The 15,496-nt window shown below is 49.7% G+C and overlaps 2 protein-coding genes across 2 annotated transcripts; one reads left to right on the top strand and one right to left on the bottom strand.

Moving 5' to 3' along the window:
* On the bottom strand, window positions 1–1,039 carry GSBLH_T00001534001 (uncharacterized protein; the record flags this gene model as incomplete). The annotated part of the gene is made up of 2 exons (XM_013039953.1): window positions 1–308; window positions 337–1,039. 2 exons carry the CDS (start codon window positions 1,037–1,039, stop codon window positions 1–3), a joined length of 1,011 nt encoding a protein of 336 aa, XP_012895407.1.
* Window positions 1,040–9,171: 8,132 nt separating this feature from the next.
* Window positions 9,172–15,488, top strand: GSBLH_T00001533001 (uncharacterized protein; the record flags this gene model as incomplete). The annotated part of the gene is made up of 9 exons (XM_013039952.1): window positions 9,172–10,212; window positions 10,243–10,425; window positions 10,459–10,524; window positions 10,553–12,076; window positions 12,114–12,248; window positions 12,280–13,236; window positions 13,272–13,820; window positions 13,851–14,582; window positions 14,619–15,488. 9 exons carry the CDS (start codon window positions 9,172–9,174, stop codon window positions 15,486–15,488), a joined length of 6,057 nt encoding a protein of 2,018 aa, XP_012895406.1.
* Window positions 15,489–15,496: the final 8 nt, after the last annotated feature.

The raw sequence follows: 15,496 nt of genomic DNA, 5'->3' as shown, positions 1-15,496 counted from the left end.
TTAAAAGCAGCTTCGCCCTCTATTACTTGCCACAACCACATCGTTAGTTCCCATACCGCACTTATGTTTAATGCTCTCGGTCCTTCCTGCATCGCTGATAGCAACATCGAGATCGATTCGCACCCCTTTATCCTCTCTCTCATGCCCAGCAGAATCGATGTGCAGAGATAGGGAACCGCGGGGAAATCGGGCAGAGCGTGCAGAAACAGCCGATCCCAGAGATAGAGCACATCCTCCAAAGCAAATTCTCGGCAGAACAGAAGCCGAATCCAACGCAATAGGAACATCGAGGGGTGGATTTCCAGCATCTGAATCGTATTCGAGTCACGGAAATACAGCGAGATGGCTTCCCAACGCAGAGTCCCAGCGTCCTACCAGCCACATCACGCGATCCATGCGCGATTCCAGACTCGAATCGCTGTTGTCCGACACATAGCAGCCTCGAAGGGGAGCGAACATCGCCTCCAGAAGACAAAAGCAGTCGTGTTCCAGATACTTTAAAGAGGTCAGAATCTGCAGACACGCGATGGCTTGGCGCTGCGAGGGAGAAAGAGTTCGCCGGAACGCCTCCGCCTCTTGTCGATACGCTTGGCTCTGAAAGCGCAGATGTTCGTCCAGCATGTCTTGGGTCCGTTGGGGAAGACTGCCTCCGCCTTCGCCTTCGCCTTCGCCTTCGCCTCCGCCGCCCAGTCGCCACCGGTCGCAGTACAGACAGAGCAGCAGCACGGCCAGCAGGTCCGTCATGCCCTGCTTGTACCCGATTTCCGGGTGAGCGAACGCGAAGACCAGCAGCAGCCGCACGATCAGGTCCTGCACCGCCGCGCTCTTGAAGAACAGAAGCTGGCTGAACGTGCGCGTGCAGTCCTTCCGGATCGTTTGCTCGCTTGCCTAATGCTCCGGGTCGCGCAGATCCTCGCTTTATCGCGGAGAAACACGAACCTCGCCTTCCTCCGACGCAACGTTCGGAGCAAACCGACGAGAATAGTCCCGACACAGCTCTTCGTACCGCGCACGCAGCAACCCAATCTCGCTGCACCATTGCTCCAACGGCTCTAAATAACACAACCATCTCGTAGCTACGATGGGCGCTTAGACAACCCAACGCCACCTTCCACACAAGGCTGCGAACTCCGCTCATCGATAGATTCGACTACATGATAGGACACACACAAAGCATCCACATTACACACAAAACAGTACAAATCGTTCGCAGAGAGCGAGGACACAATCTCCGTGTGTTCCAACTGAACGCTCAGAGACACATTCAACTAGTTCTAACTGTGCAGCACGATTGTCTACCAACGAAGGTATTTTCATAAAAAATATGGGCAAGAATCCAATATTCATCCAATTACAAAAGTAGTAATACTAATAGTATGTAGGAAACTAGAAAATGGCTTTGAGCTGGGCATGAATTTGGAATTATCTAAATATGCTGTTCAATCTAGCTTTACGCCATGAAATGAATCACCGTTTTCAATAATAGCCATTTTGTTTCAGAAAAGGAAGTCTTTTGTTTAATTGATTCCGTGCCTGCACAACTTCAAGTCTGTATAGAGTACACTACATTCTTATTGAAATCACAATATTCCTTTAGAAAAATGTATAGTAATCACATATCTATTATCATAATTATAAATTCTACAGTTTGTTAATCTTTATTAATGGTATTGATTCTTCTTCTTGGATTATTATGTAAGTATTAGTAATTCGTCTCATACATAGTTTCTTTTGCCTCAAGTCAGGTAACCTGCGGTACTGGACAAACCTACCTGAAGATTGTGGAAAATCTTCCTTCGGACCTAGACCAAATTAATTACCAAATTCTTTTGGAGGATACTGTGTTGTTTTCTAGATCGGATCACAATCCGCCTTCTTTGTCTCCTATTGAACAGTGCTTAACCTCCTCGAACCATAATCAATACAATATTAAGCTGCTCCCCATTTCTGATAATTCATGGCCAGCTGGCTCTTATCTCACTATTTTTGGTAAGTATGATAATGCTGTATTCAAAGCAACATTGACTGCTTCAACTGAAGAATCGCATGTTCTATCTCTGTATTATGGTATTGAGCAGAGCGCCTTATGGAAGATGGCTTCTGGATCTGTTACGGATGGATGGAATGTATATTCATTCTCTGATAGTTCCTGGCTGGATGCTACTCTGGGCTCTGTTTCTACCACTACTACATCTGGAACTCAGTATTTCCGAAAACAGTTTGTGGGTCTTGCGAACATGGCTGCCTATGATGTGAGACTGTACTACAAGGCTGGAGTGATTGCCTATATCAATGGAGCCGAAGTCTATCGTGACAACATGCCTGAAGGAGATGTTGATTCTGCTACCGTTGCTTCTGGTGAATACTCTGAAATAGCTTATCATGGATTCATTCGTCCTGGATTTGAAGTGACTGACCAGTAGTCTATTCTGGCTATTGAGATCCATTTCCTTCTTCCTCAAACCACTGTCGACTTCAATGCCTATCTTGCTTTTCTGGCTTCCTCTTTGGCGGAATCGAATTGCTTCATTTATCCTGACGTTGTTAAAGTCAGCTCTTCTGTTGGAATTAGTGCGGCAAATAGTTTCGACTTCTCAACAGCCAGCTTCTATACTGTTGCTGCCACATATCTTCCTGCTACTGTGACCTACGCTTTCGAGGGACCGAAGCCTTACATTAATTCTCTTCGTTTATGGCCGTCTTCCTATCTCCCCAATGCCCCCAACTCATTCACTTGGCAAGGATCGAACGACAGCCTGGATTGGATTGACGTAGTTTCTGTGTCGGATGCTCAGTTAGAGAGTAACGTTTATCAAATCTATAGTGGCTATTTCCATGGTACACTTTACAATAACTATCGACTCAACATTATAAGCAACGTCAATTCGCCCATGATGCGCTTGTATGAAATGCAGCCTCTAATTTGCGCTTATTCTCCTCCTTCAACTATCACTTTCACTCCTGACTCATATACTGTGTGGGCAAAGTATGAAGAAATAGTCATAAAGCCTGACATCAACGAGTTTACCTCATGTTCTGCACCGGATCTTCCTCTTGGACTTACAATTGATTCCGACACTTGTGTCATATCTGGAATTGTTACTGAGAGAGGTGTATCAACTTCATCTGTGACCGTGACTGTAACGTCGATTCTTCTTGGAAATACCTACACTGGATCATTTGTCTTAACAGTGAATGAATGTTCTGGAACACTCGTTGACGTTCTTCGGGATTATGGAAATGCAGCTAATAAAGAATTCTTCACGATTAAGGAGAGTTCATCTGGAAGTGTTGTATTGAATGTTAATGCGGATGACGGCCAACAAGATGGAGAAACGAAGTCTTATTATATCTGTCTCAATGAAAACAAATATGAAATCACTATTGGATCAACTCTCAATTTCTGGTTTTCATCTTCATTCTTATATGTTCGTACTGTACTTTCGAATGATGAAATGGAGACGATTCTACGAATGAGATATGATAAGATTACGGGTCTTATTACTACACGTACATTCAATCTTACCTATTCGATTCCGAGTCATTCTAATTGGTATTATTATACAGGTCCAACGATTCCCGATTCTTGGCATAGTTCCGATTTAGATTTGAGTAGTGATTGGTCAAATGCAAATGTCGATAATTTGCCTTCCACAGTTCTAACAAATCATATCCAATTGTATAGAAATTCTTTTAGCATAAGTGACAGTATTAGTAATATTGGTGGATTTGTAATTTCAATAAAGTACAAATATGGATGTATAATCTATATGAATGGAAATGAAGTATTCCGAAAAGGACTGAATGATGTTACAATATCCGAATCGAGTACATCAAGTAATACATATGATGAAGTCATGTATCGTCAAATATCTCTTCCCATGAGAATTACCAACAGTAAAGGTGATTCTACTGTTGTAGACTATATAAAACAAGGTACGAATACAATAGCCGTAGGTCTAGTTGGTTCGGATACTACTCAAAATGAGGTTATATTTGATTGTGCTATTCGATTAATATCAGATCCACAAGAATCACGTATATTTGATTATGATGCCTCGTCAAATGGAATGAGTGGAGCGACTGCAAATCAAATATTATATCAATATTATGTTTTCAGTATGTCATCGGAAACATGTAATGATAATTCATTTACTATCAATTTCAATAACGATTGACACGAATGGATCAATTCCATAACTCTTATTCTAGCACAAAATCAAAAAGTTGATCAACCTCGTCAATTCTCGTTTGAGGCTCGAAATGAAAACGAAAATGGAGGTGAATGGACAAGATTATTGGATGTAAATAATGTAGAATGGATTGAATCAGAAAAATCGAAAGTATTTTATTTCTATAATAACAAAGCATATAATCAATATCGATTTGTTAATTTTGGTAGTGGTGATTCGAATTCTTGTCGATGGAAATTAGGAACATTGGATTTGAAATTGGTATATACATCATTTGATATTCCTGCTCTTGATTATGGATTTGATTCCCTGACTATTTACAAATATGAAAGAATAGAAGATATGTATCCAAATTCTGAATACTATTATGATTTCAGTGTGAATCCTGATCTTCCAAATGGTCTAACAATTGATCCTATAACTGGTGTGATATCTGGTTCATCTTTAGAATCGGCTATTGAAACTGTATATACGATCAGTGCATATAAGATGACAGGAGAAATGGAAAGCACTGAATTTAGTCTCATTGTTGCGGAATGTACAGGCCATCATTCTCTTATTTCTTTGATTATCCGTACAGATAGCTATCCTCAGGATATTTCCTACAAGATTTATAGTGATTTTAGTCAAGATCCGATTGTCACTGGGCAAGGTTTCTCTGAAGCCTCCACAATGATCTACAAGGATGTTTGCTTGGAAAATGGAATATACACTCTCGAGTTACTGGATTTGAATCAGAATGGCTGGGGTGCTGAGGCTGGCTATTATCTTGCTGTAGATCGGGATCTCATGATTTTTGAAATGGGCCAAGTGCCTGATGGAGTGGCGTCTGTATCCACCCAATTCTCTGCCTACCTACCCTTCCAAATTGAATATTCTGACTGGAAGATTAGCTATGAATTTGTGGAAAACTGGTATTATTTGGCTTTTGATGATTCTGCTTGGGTTTCGAAGAAAGCAACTGAAATTGGGACGAATGAAAAGGTCACTACCTACATCCGTAAAGAGCTGAATATACCTGATGCTTCTAGGTATCGTGTGCTGAACGTTCGCATCAAATATGTCGGAGGAGTGGCCGCTTACTATAATGGTTTTCTGGTGGCTCGTTTCAACCTTGGAGCTGATTTTACAGCGGAAACGATGGGCGATACAATGCATGATGCGAATTCTTTCTCCAAGTTCCATGTTATTCTGCCTATGGTTGGTCAGTTCACTGGTAAGAATGAAGTAGCCTTTGAAATCCATCGTTCTCAATACGAATCAGCCTCTGACCCTGTTGTGTTCGATGCTACTGGCGTATTTGGTGTGAATGAATGTTCGATCCTGACTGATTCCTATTCGATTGTGGATGAAAATGGTGATGTTGACGAAAATCAACAACAGAATTTTGAACCGTTGTTCGACCTGGTTCCTTTTACCTTTTTGGACGATCCATACTCTTCACAAACTTTTGTTGAGTGGAAAATTGATAACTTGGAGAATAGCAAGTTCAATAGTTTTGGTATTCAAGCATCAAGTCCCATTCCTAATTATGGGTTTGTTCTCTATGCTGCTGAACTAGACACAAGTAGTTATAACCCCTTGCTCGAACTTGATTCAATAACCTTAAACGGTAATCAACGGAATGCTTGGCGTATTCCCATGAATCGAAATGGATTTAAACAGCTCAAATATGAGACGAAGAATGGAAACACCCTCGCTGATATCAGTTCATTTATTCTTCAGTATGACCAGAATGAGGGACGAGAAATGTGTCCTGGACTCGAGAACTATCCATCTGTTGGAGAAAGCGAGATTTCTGTTGTAAGTTGTGGATATGGATATAGAGGATTCTCCTATCGAATTTGCTCAGGAGGACAACTGGGAGATATTCAAGATGAGTTCTATATTCTGAACAAGATCGAAAATTATGCGTACATCAATGTTGGCACCTTCATTCTATTCAAAGGAAGATCGAGCTACATTCCAAGTCCTACCTATAGCAACATTGTCGATGAGTTCTATATGGATGCCAGCTCTTCTCTTCCTGCGGGACTCTCATTGAATGCAAAGACGGGAGAGATCACAGGTACGCCCACGAAGGTGTCTGAAAAAGGATCGTACACGATTTTTGCAAGGAATCAAGTGAGTGTGGTATCCACGACGATTCGAATCGAAGTGAAGAGAAAAGATCGGTTGTATTCGTGTGGACTCCCAGGCTATGAGCAATATTTGAACGATTATGAGCCCAAGGAATATCAGGAAAATGAAGAGTATATCTCGTACATTTTTGATATAGTTCAATGATGTGTAGGTCCCACTATGAAGACTACAAGAAATCGTGTGAGGAAATCCACGAAAAGGCAAGATATCGCAATTACCCAATGAGTTTCTCGATTCTTTCGGATTTCCAAGAAGATGACTTACAAGAAATGATGGATTTGGGAGTGAAGTATTCGGGTCAAGGTTCCTTTGCTGAGCCTGCTGGGATGGTGGCGAGTCCGATAATGAACACTTTTTATGTTCGTGATATGTGTGACAATTTCAGAAACCATTCGATTTCGAATCCTGTTGCGACGTCATGGGCAAGTGCAGCGATCATTGCAGCCGAAGCGGCTCTGCAACAATCTGGAAACTATGAGAAGTTATCTTTCTATTATCTTTACCACTGTTTGCTCAGGTCGATGGAAGTGAGTCCGAACAATGTGTCTCCCAGTAGTATCATTCGATTTTTGTCGGAGAATGGATTGAAGAGAGAATCGGAGATTGACACGAGAAAGCCGCTAGATGAGATTTGCTCTGTTTTGGATTCCAACATTCGATTTGACGCCGTGTACAACGAAGTGCCCAATCGTAGTGGTTTAAAGAATCTTATTGCTGAAAGAAACCCTGTAATTGTGCTGATGGCTCTTGATCTGGTTCGGTTGAGAACTGCGAATGCTGTGACTGGAAGTGATATTTACACGGGAGCTACAAGCCAGCCTTCCCTCTATGGCGTGATGCGAGGATTTGATGAGGAAAAATGGACCGTAACATTCAATGTGGTGCCTTGTGAAAATGTGGAAATGAATATCCCGATCACTGAGAGCGATACAGATGCAAACTATGCTGGAATCGCTGGCTATGCATTTTCGCTGAAAAATAAAATCTAAAGGAGTGATATCGAATTTGGAGAGAAATAACAACAAGGTATTTGAAATAAAAACTCTTTGCATTCATTTGATTTGATCTAATTGGTTGATTGATTGAAAGAATGTTTGTTTGTGAATAATCGAGAGTAGTTTGTATTATTGAATGAGAGGTGAGTGGAATGATAAGTGGAAATCATAATCGTAATGATGCAAAAGATACTAGAAATCAATTCGAATGGATCCCTTGTATTCCATCTTCGGCTCTCCTCTAAAAGCGCCATGATAATTGCTAGTATATAAAATGATGTTTTCTATCTCTTTCTTTTTTATTCACAACTGGATGAGTTCTTAACGTCACGAACTAATCTAAAAAAACAGACCCATAGACCAAAAATGATTGGAGCAATCAGAAGAAAGCGATCCTATTTCCAATTCTTCAAATAGTATATTTTCAAACATTCCTTCAAGTAAATATTTCCTGTAATGATCTACAATGTTTGAGAATTCAGGCAGTCTCAAATCCACAGTCCCAACAACATCTAAATGAATGAGCCCAAATTGTAGTCATAATCATCATCATCATATTCGAAAGTCGCGTTTGTTTACACCTCCTGTAATCATTTCCATTTTATGTGAAAACCTTTACATTTTCGCATTCTCCGATTCTATCTCTCTGTTGATAGCAATCCTACTCCTATCAGTAGAAACTCCACTCATTTTTCTAACCTTTCAGGAATCAATCGCTTTCTACTTGCTTATATGAATGCTATCTGTCAAAATAACACAATGGAAACTTGCACATCACGCGAATTCCGCCGATTATCTAATAGTTTCCCCACCACTTTGTATTCTACTAGAATTGTCTCCCACCTACCAAAAGAATGCCTTTTTTGCTTTCTTTATTCCTTCTCTTGCTTGTTCATTCCTCTACCACTATTCCATACTTCAATCATCCCATCAAAGTCGCTGTTTTCCCTTTTTCCTCCTTTTCTACTTTTCCCACAGAAAATCCTTCATTTTCTTCCTTATTCCACGAAGTCCTTCAACCTCCTACAACAAACTATCCATTTTTACACATCTCATTCAAAAGTACTCCCAACTCGCTTCTCCTCACTCGTCTTGAAACCACAATTACAACCACCCATTCGTTGATCCATTAACCTTTTCTCACCAAACTATTTCTTTCTGCTTACTTAGTTTTGATCGGTTTTCTATTTTTGCTTCTCTTTTATATTTAGCTTCCGCATAAACAGAATTTCTCTTTACTATGGCTGAACGAGCGATCAAAGAGCGCCAGTTTGCCTACGCAAACGTTGGATCTTTTGAATGAGAATCACCGAGTAGAATGCAAATCAAGTCACACAAGCCGATCGGGAGCGCCCGCGAGAGCGTAATGTTCCAACGGGAGCTGCAGAGAGTTTGGCCGGTCGAAAAATACCAAAGATGGGAGACCGTGCGATAACACAGTCAGACGAATTAAAGAAACGGAAAGAACGCCAAGAACAACGGTTTGGGGTTGTTGTGTATGAATAATGCTTCTAGAAAACGTGAAAAGATGCTCTCTGAGACGGTTGTTCAGAAACGAAGACGCGTTGGGGTGAGTTTGAATCCCAATGTGAAAAGCGTTTTAGCGGTTGACGACTATAATAGCCGGATCTATCACCCGAAAACCGCAGACACAGAGATCAAATACGCGAATCTACTGCAAATCATTACGAAACATTATCCCGATGAATCCGATGTTTGTTTCCTTTTGTTTGAGTCCCCTCTAGGAGATCCTGGCCGATATTGCGAACGAAATCCTCTCGATTTTAAAAAGCGAGGAGCTCAAGGAGAAGCAGGCGCGGTGCGAGGCGATTCTCGGAAAGATGAACGAGCGCGATTTCGGCAATTTGGTGGAACTGGGGAAACAAATCACCGACTTCGACGCGGACGGAGAGGCTCGCGAAGGAGCGATGGACGAGGAGCAGGACAACATCATGACGTTCAACATGGACGTGGAGAGCGAGGAGGAAATCCTCGACGAGATCGCGTCCGACGCTTCCGACGCTTCGGACGCGGAGGCTTCGCAGGCTGCGGACTCGCTGAACGCCGGGACGATTATGAGCACAGCCGCGGAGACGGAAGAGGACGAGGGCTCGCTGCGCGTGGAAGACATCGACTCGTTCTGGCTGCAGCGGCAGATCCACGAGTACGAGCCGGACGCGGAGAAGTCGCAGCACATCGCGGAGGAAGTGCTGTCGATTCTGCAGAGCAGCGACGAGCGCGGCGACGAGGATCGTCTGGTCGAGTGCATCGGCGTCGAGCACGCCGCGCTCATCCAGCAGCTCCTCGCCAACCGCGGCAAAATCGCCTTCGTCACGCGCTGGCGACGCGCCTCCAGCGACGCCGAGCGCGAGGCCATCGCCCAGGAACTGCTCAGCGACGCCTCTCTCAACGGCTCCGCCATTCTCAAGCGATTGGAGGGCGGCCAGGCCACGCGCGCGTGGCGCTCCGGCGGCGACTCGCTGGCCACGACGCGCGCAACGCCCCGCCCGAAGGCGCACAGCGAGAAGGCGGACGAGGAGGCGCTGCGCGAGGAAGAGCGCCTGGCGCTGAGCCAGGAGCTCGCGGTGCCGAAGCCGAGGGCGCAGCTGGATCTGCGCAGCCTGGAGTTCGCGGCGGGCGGGCATTTGATGAGCAAGAACGCGCTGCACCTGCCGGAGGGGACGAACCGCGTGCTGAAGCCCGGCTGGGAGGAGATCCACGTGCCCGCGGCGGCGAACAAGTACGGCGACGCGGAGTATCTGAGCAGCCATCACTTGGTGAGCGTGGAGGAAATGCCCGAGTGGTTCCGGCCCGGGTTCGAGGGCGTTTCCAAGCTGAATCTGGTGCAGAGCGAGGTGTACGAGTGCGCCATGCTGAGCTCGGTGTGCGTCGGACAGGGGCGTGACGCGTAGGAGAACATGCTGCTGTGCGCGCCGACGGGCGCTGGGAAGACGAACGTGGCGCTGATGACGATTCTGCACGAGATGTGGCTGCATCGGCGGGAAGACGGGAGCGTGGACCGCGATAAGTTCAAGATCGTGTACGTGGCGCCGATGAAAGCGCTGGTGAAGGAGATGGTGGATAGTTTCGGACGCGTAGGCGAAGCCGTGCGATGCGATGCGATGTAGAAGCTGAAGCCGTACAATATCGCCGTGCGCGAGCTGTCGGGCGACGTGAATTTGACGAAGGAAGAAGTGAGTGCTGGGCGAGAATTCGAAGTAGATCGCGTCGACGCAGCTCATCATCACCACGCCCGAGAAGTGGGACATCATCACGCGGAAGAGCGGCGATCGGACCTACACGCAGCTGGTCCGTCTGATCATTCTGGACGAGATCCACTTGCTGCACGACGATCGAGGCCCCGTTCTGGAAGCTCTGGTCGCGCGAACGGTGCGCCAAGTGGAGGTGACGCAGGAAATGGTGCGACTGGTCGGACTGTCGGCGACGCTCCCGAACTTCGAGGACGTGGCGACTTTTTTGCGCGTGGACCCCGCGAAGGGACTGTTCCACTTCGACAGCAGCTTCCGTCCGGTGGGTCTGGCGCAGCAGTTCGTGGGGATCAAGGAGAAGAGCTCGTTCAAGCGGATGAAGCTGATGAACGAGATCTGCTACGAGAAGGTGATCGAGAAGGCGGGGAAGAAGCAGGTGCTGGTGTTCGTGCACAGCCGGAAGGAAACCGCGCGCACCGCGCAGTTCCTGCTGGACACCGCGGTCGAGAAGGACCAGCACCACTTGTTCTTCCCGTCCGAGATGGCGCGGAAGAAGCTGGAGGACGAGGTCAAGAAGTACTCGATCAAGAACGACGATCTGAAGCGTCTGCTGCCCACCGGCTTCGCGATCCACCACGCGGGACTCTGCCGAGCGGACCGAACCGCGGTCGAGGAGCTCTTCGCCGCGGGCTTCATCCGCGTGCTGGTCTCCACGATGACGCTGGCGTGGGGCGTGAACCTGCCCGCGCACACGGTCATCATCAAGGGCACGCAGATGTACTCGCCCGAGCAGTCCGCGTGGGTCGAGCTCTCGCCGCAGGACGTTCTGCAGATGCTGGGGCGCGCCGGACGCCCGCAGTTCGAGTCGTTCGGCGAGGGCATCATCATCACGCGGATCTCCGAGCTGCAGTACTATCTCTCGCTGATGAACGCGCAGCTGCCGATCGAGTCGCAGTTCATCAAGCGGTTGGCGGACAATCTGAACGCGGAGATCGTCATGGGAACCATCCAGAACGTCGCCGACGCGGTCTCATGGCTCGGATACACGTACCTCTTCGTCCGAATGCTGAAGAATCCCGCGCTGTACGGCGTGGATGCGACCTCGCTTCGCGATGACCCCACCTTGCTGCAGTATCGCGTGGATCTGATCCACAGTGCGGCGAGTCTTCTCGCCAAGAACGCACTGATCAAGTACGACGTGAAGGCGGGTTTGTTCGAATCCACCGGACTGGGTCGCATCGCGTCCTATTACTACATCACCAACCCTTCCGTCGCGACCTACAACGAGCATCTCAAGCCCAACATGACCGAGATCGAGCTGTTCAATCTGTTCAGCCGCTCCGCGGAGTTCAGCCAGATCGTCGTTCGGCCCGAAGAGAAGCTCGAGCTGAACATGCTGATGAACAAGGTCCCGATCCCGATCCGCGAGACGGTGGACGATCCCTGCGCCAAAGTGAACGTGCTGCTGCAAGCCTACATCTCCCACGTGAAGCTCGAGAAGTTCGCCTTGGCGTGCGACATGGTGTACATCACACAGGTAGGCAGACAAACCATAAAAACCCGATCCATCGTAGTCCGCGGGGCGAATCCTGCGCGCACTCTTCGAAATCGCTTTGCTGCGCGGCTGGTCGTCGCTCGCGCAGCGCTGCTTGGAGCTGTGCAAGATGGTCTCGCACCAGCAGTGGGCTACGCAGTCGCCGCTGCATCAAGTAGCGATCGAAAAAGCATGGTGACGCGTAGTTCAACAAGCTCCCCGCCTCCGTGCTGAAGAAGCTGGACAACAAGCCCATCGCGTTTGACCGGTACTTCGAGATGAGCGCGGGCGATTTGGAGGAGCTGGTGTCCGGAAAGGGCGAGCAGGTTCGAAATATCGGCAAGAAATTGGAGCGGATGATCCACCAAATCCCGCGTCTGCAAGCCGAAGCCATCATTCTCCCGATCACGCGATCGATGCTGTCGGTGGAGCTGGCGCTGCACGCCGATTTCAACTACGATCCGGCGGTGCACGGCTCCTCGCAAGGCTTCCATCTGATCGTGGAGGACGGCGACGGCGAGAAGATTCTCTACTATCAGTACTGGCTCCTCAAAGCCAAGTACGCCGAGGAAGTGCAGTACGTCAACTTCACCGTCCCGCTCTTCGACCCCATGCCTCCGCAGTACTTCCTCCGCATTATCAGCGACACCTGGCTCCAAGCCGAGACCACGCACCTCATTTCCTTCCGTTCGCTGATCCTCCCCGAGAAATTCCCGCCCCACACGGAGCTGCTCGACCTGCAGCCCGCTCCGCTCTCGGCTCTGCACAACCCCGCCTTCGAAGCCGCGCTGGCGTCCACGCTGACGGTGTTCAACCCCATCCAGACGCAGGTGCTCCGCACGGTCTACGAGAGCGACGCCAACGTGCTTCTGGCGGCACGAAGCGGCAGCGGGAAGGGCGTCGTGGGGGAGCTGGCGATGTTCCGCCTGTTCGCGACGCAGCCCGGAGGGAAGGCGCTGGTTCTGTGTCCGATCAAGGCGGTGTGCGACCGCCATGTGCAGCGATGGACGGAGATGATGCGGCCGTTAGGGAAGAGCGTGGGGCAGATGATCGGCGAGCCGAAGGAAGATTCGCGGACTCTGAGCACGTGCGATGTGATTGTGTCGCTGCCGGAACACATGGACGCGTACACGTGCACGGGCTCGCATTTGAAGCTGATCCAAGTAGGTTTAGAGAGAGGCGGGTTGCTGATGGCTAGCAAATCAAATTGGTGGTCGTGGAGCATCTCCACATGATCGGCAGCGCGCAAGGCTATCTCTTAGAATCCGTTCTCTCGCGTCTCCGCGCCCTCGAAGCCCAGGCCAAAGCCGATCCCAAGAGCCGCTTCGCGATCCAGTTCCGCTTCGTCGCGCTCTCTGCCTGCCTGGCGAACGCGCGCTCGCTGGCGGGCTGGCTGAACGTGGACAAGGGGCTCTTCAGCTTCCACTCCTCGGTGAAGGTGAATCCGGTGCAGGTCCGCGTGCAGGGATTCGACATCAACCACGCGGGCACGCGCCTCCTCGCGATGAGCAAGCCCGTCTACTCCACGCTCACCGCGCTCTCGGGCGGCCACGCGGCGCTGGTGTTCGTTCCCTCGCGCAAGCAGGCGCAGATGACCGCGATCGACATCCTCACGTTCGTCTCCGCGACGTCGAAGCCGCGCCGATTCAACCACATTCCGCAGGACCAGATGGACGAAGTGCTCAGCCGCGTCGTCGACCCCGCGCTGAAGACCGTCCTCGCGGCGGGCGTCGCCTTCTTCTACAAAGTGGAAACGTGGAAACGGAGTGAGAGGTAGGGCATGAACGAGGAGGACGCTCGGCTGGTGCGCGAGTTGTTCTCTCGCGACTTCATTCAAGTGCTGGTGGCGACCGCGGAGCTGTGCTGGGAGTTGGACTGGAGCGCGCAGCTGGTGATCGTGATGGGTAGCGATGCGACGGACGCTTTACGGCTAGACACGTGCTTCTACGATGGCAAGGATCACCGCTACGTGGACTATCCCATCGTGGATCTCCTCGAAATGATCGGGTTTGCTTCGCGTGGCGGCAAATACGCGAGCGGGAAGGCGGTGGTGATGACGCACATCTCCAAGAAGGACTACCTCAACAAGTTCCTCTTCGAGCCGCTCCCCGTCGAGAGCACGCTCCATCTGCACCTCGCCGACGTGCTCAACGCCGCCGTGACCAGCCACACCGTCGCCTCCATGCAGGACGCCATCGAGTGGCTCACCTGGTTCTTCTTCTATCGCCGGCTCCCGCAGAACCCCAATTTCTACTCGCTCGACGGCGTCAGCGACGCGCAGCTCAGCGACTTCCTCTCCACGCTCATCGAGAACACCGCCACCGACCTCCAGGACGCGGGCGCGGTGGCCATCGACGAGCAGGCCTTGGAGCCGCTGAATCTGGGCGTGCTGAGCGCGCATCTCTACATCCGCGTGCAGACCACGAAGCTCTTCTCGCTCTCCATCACCGCCAAAACCAAACGCCGCGGGCTCCTGCAGATTCTCTCCTCCGCCGAGGAGTTCGAAGAGGTTTTTTTCATCCTCTCTCTCCGCGATAACGCGTAGCTCCCGCTGCGGCAGCACGAGTCTCTGCTTCTCCAGCGCATGGCGAACCACCTGCAGTACGTCGTCGAGAACTCCACGCCCGTGTCCCGCAAGGTCAACGTGCTGCTGCAGAGCTTCTTCAACCGCGACGCGCTCCCCAGCGACCTGCGCCGCGACACGCTGCAGCTGCTCCCCACCGCCGTGCGCCTCCTCCACGTGGGTTCGCCGAAGCAGAATGACACGCAGGGCATGGTGAACGTGTGCTCGACGAACACGTGGCTCAAGCCGGCGATCGCCGCCATCGAACTCTGCCAGATGGTCGTGCAGGGGCAGTGGAACGAGGACTCGCGACTGCTGCAGCTGCCCCACTTCGATAAAGACCGCGCCGCTGCGTTCGACGGCGAGGGAGTCAGCAGCATCTTCGACTTCCTCGACATGGAGGACGCAGCGCGCGCCAAGCTGCTGGAGGGCCTCAGCGAGCGCGAAATCGAAGACGTCGTGCAGTTCTGCGACGCGTATCCCGACATCGAGGTCAATGCAGCCTTGGAGGGAGGCGAGGTCTGCTGCGGACAGGACGCGGTGCTAAACGTGCAGCTCAATGCAGGGGAGGAGGGAGAGACTTATAGCACCGAGGTGCGTAGCGAGAACTACCCGCAGAAGCTGCGGCAGACCTGGTGGTTGATTTTGGGGGATCCCACGGACAGCTCCATTCAGTCCATCGTGGAAGTGGACCTGGAGCGAAGCCGAAGCAAGCAGCTGGCGTTCACAGCGCCGGAGAAGCCGGGACACTATTCGTGGATGCTGTATTTCATGACGGACGCGTATATTGGGTGTGATCAGGAGCAGGAGATCGAATTCGATGTAGTGGAGACAAAGTGGATTGTTTGTTGACTAAAAAC

The sequence above is a fragment of the Blastocystis hominis genome (genome assembly GCF_000151665.1).
Source record: "Blastocystis hominis, Singapore isolate B (sub-type 7) whole genome shotgun sequence assembly, scaffold_11".
Classification (NCBI taxonomy): Eukaryota; class Bigyra; order Opalinata; family Blastocystidae; genus Blastocystis; species Blastocystis hominis.
The sequence above is the reverse complement of the archived record's forward strand: the minus strand, read 5'-3'. Positions and strand labels throughout refer to the sequence as shown.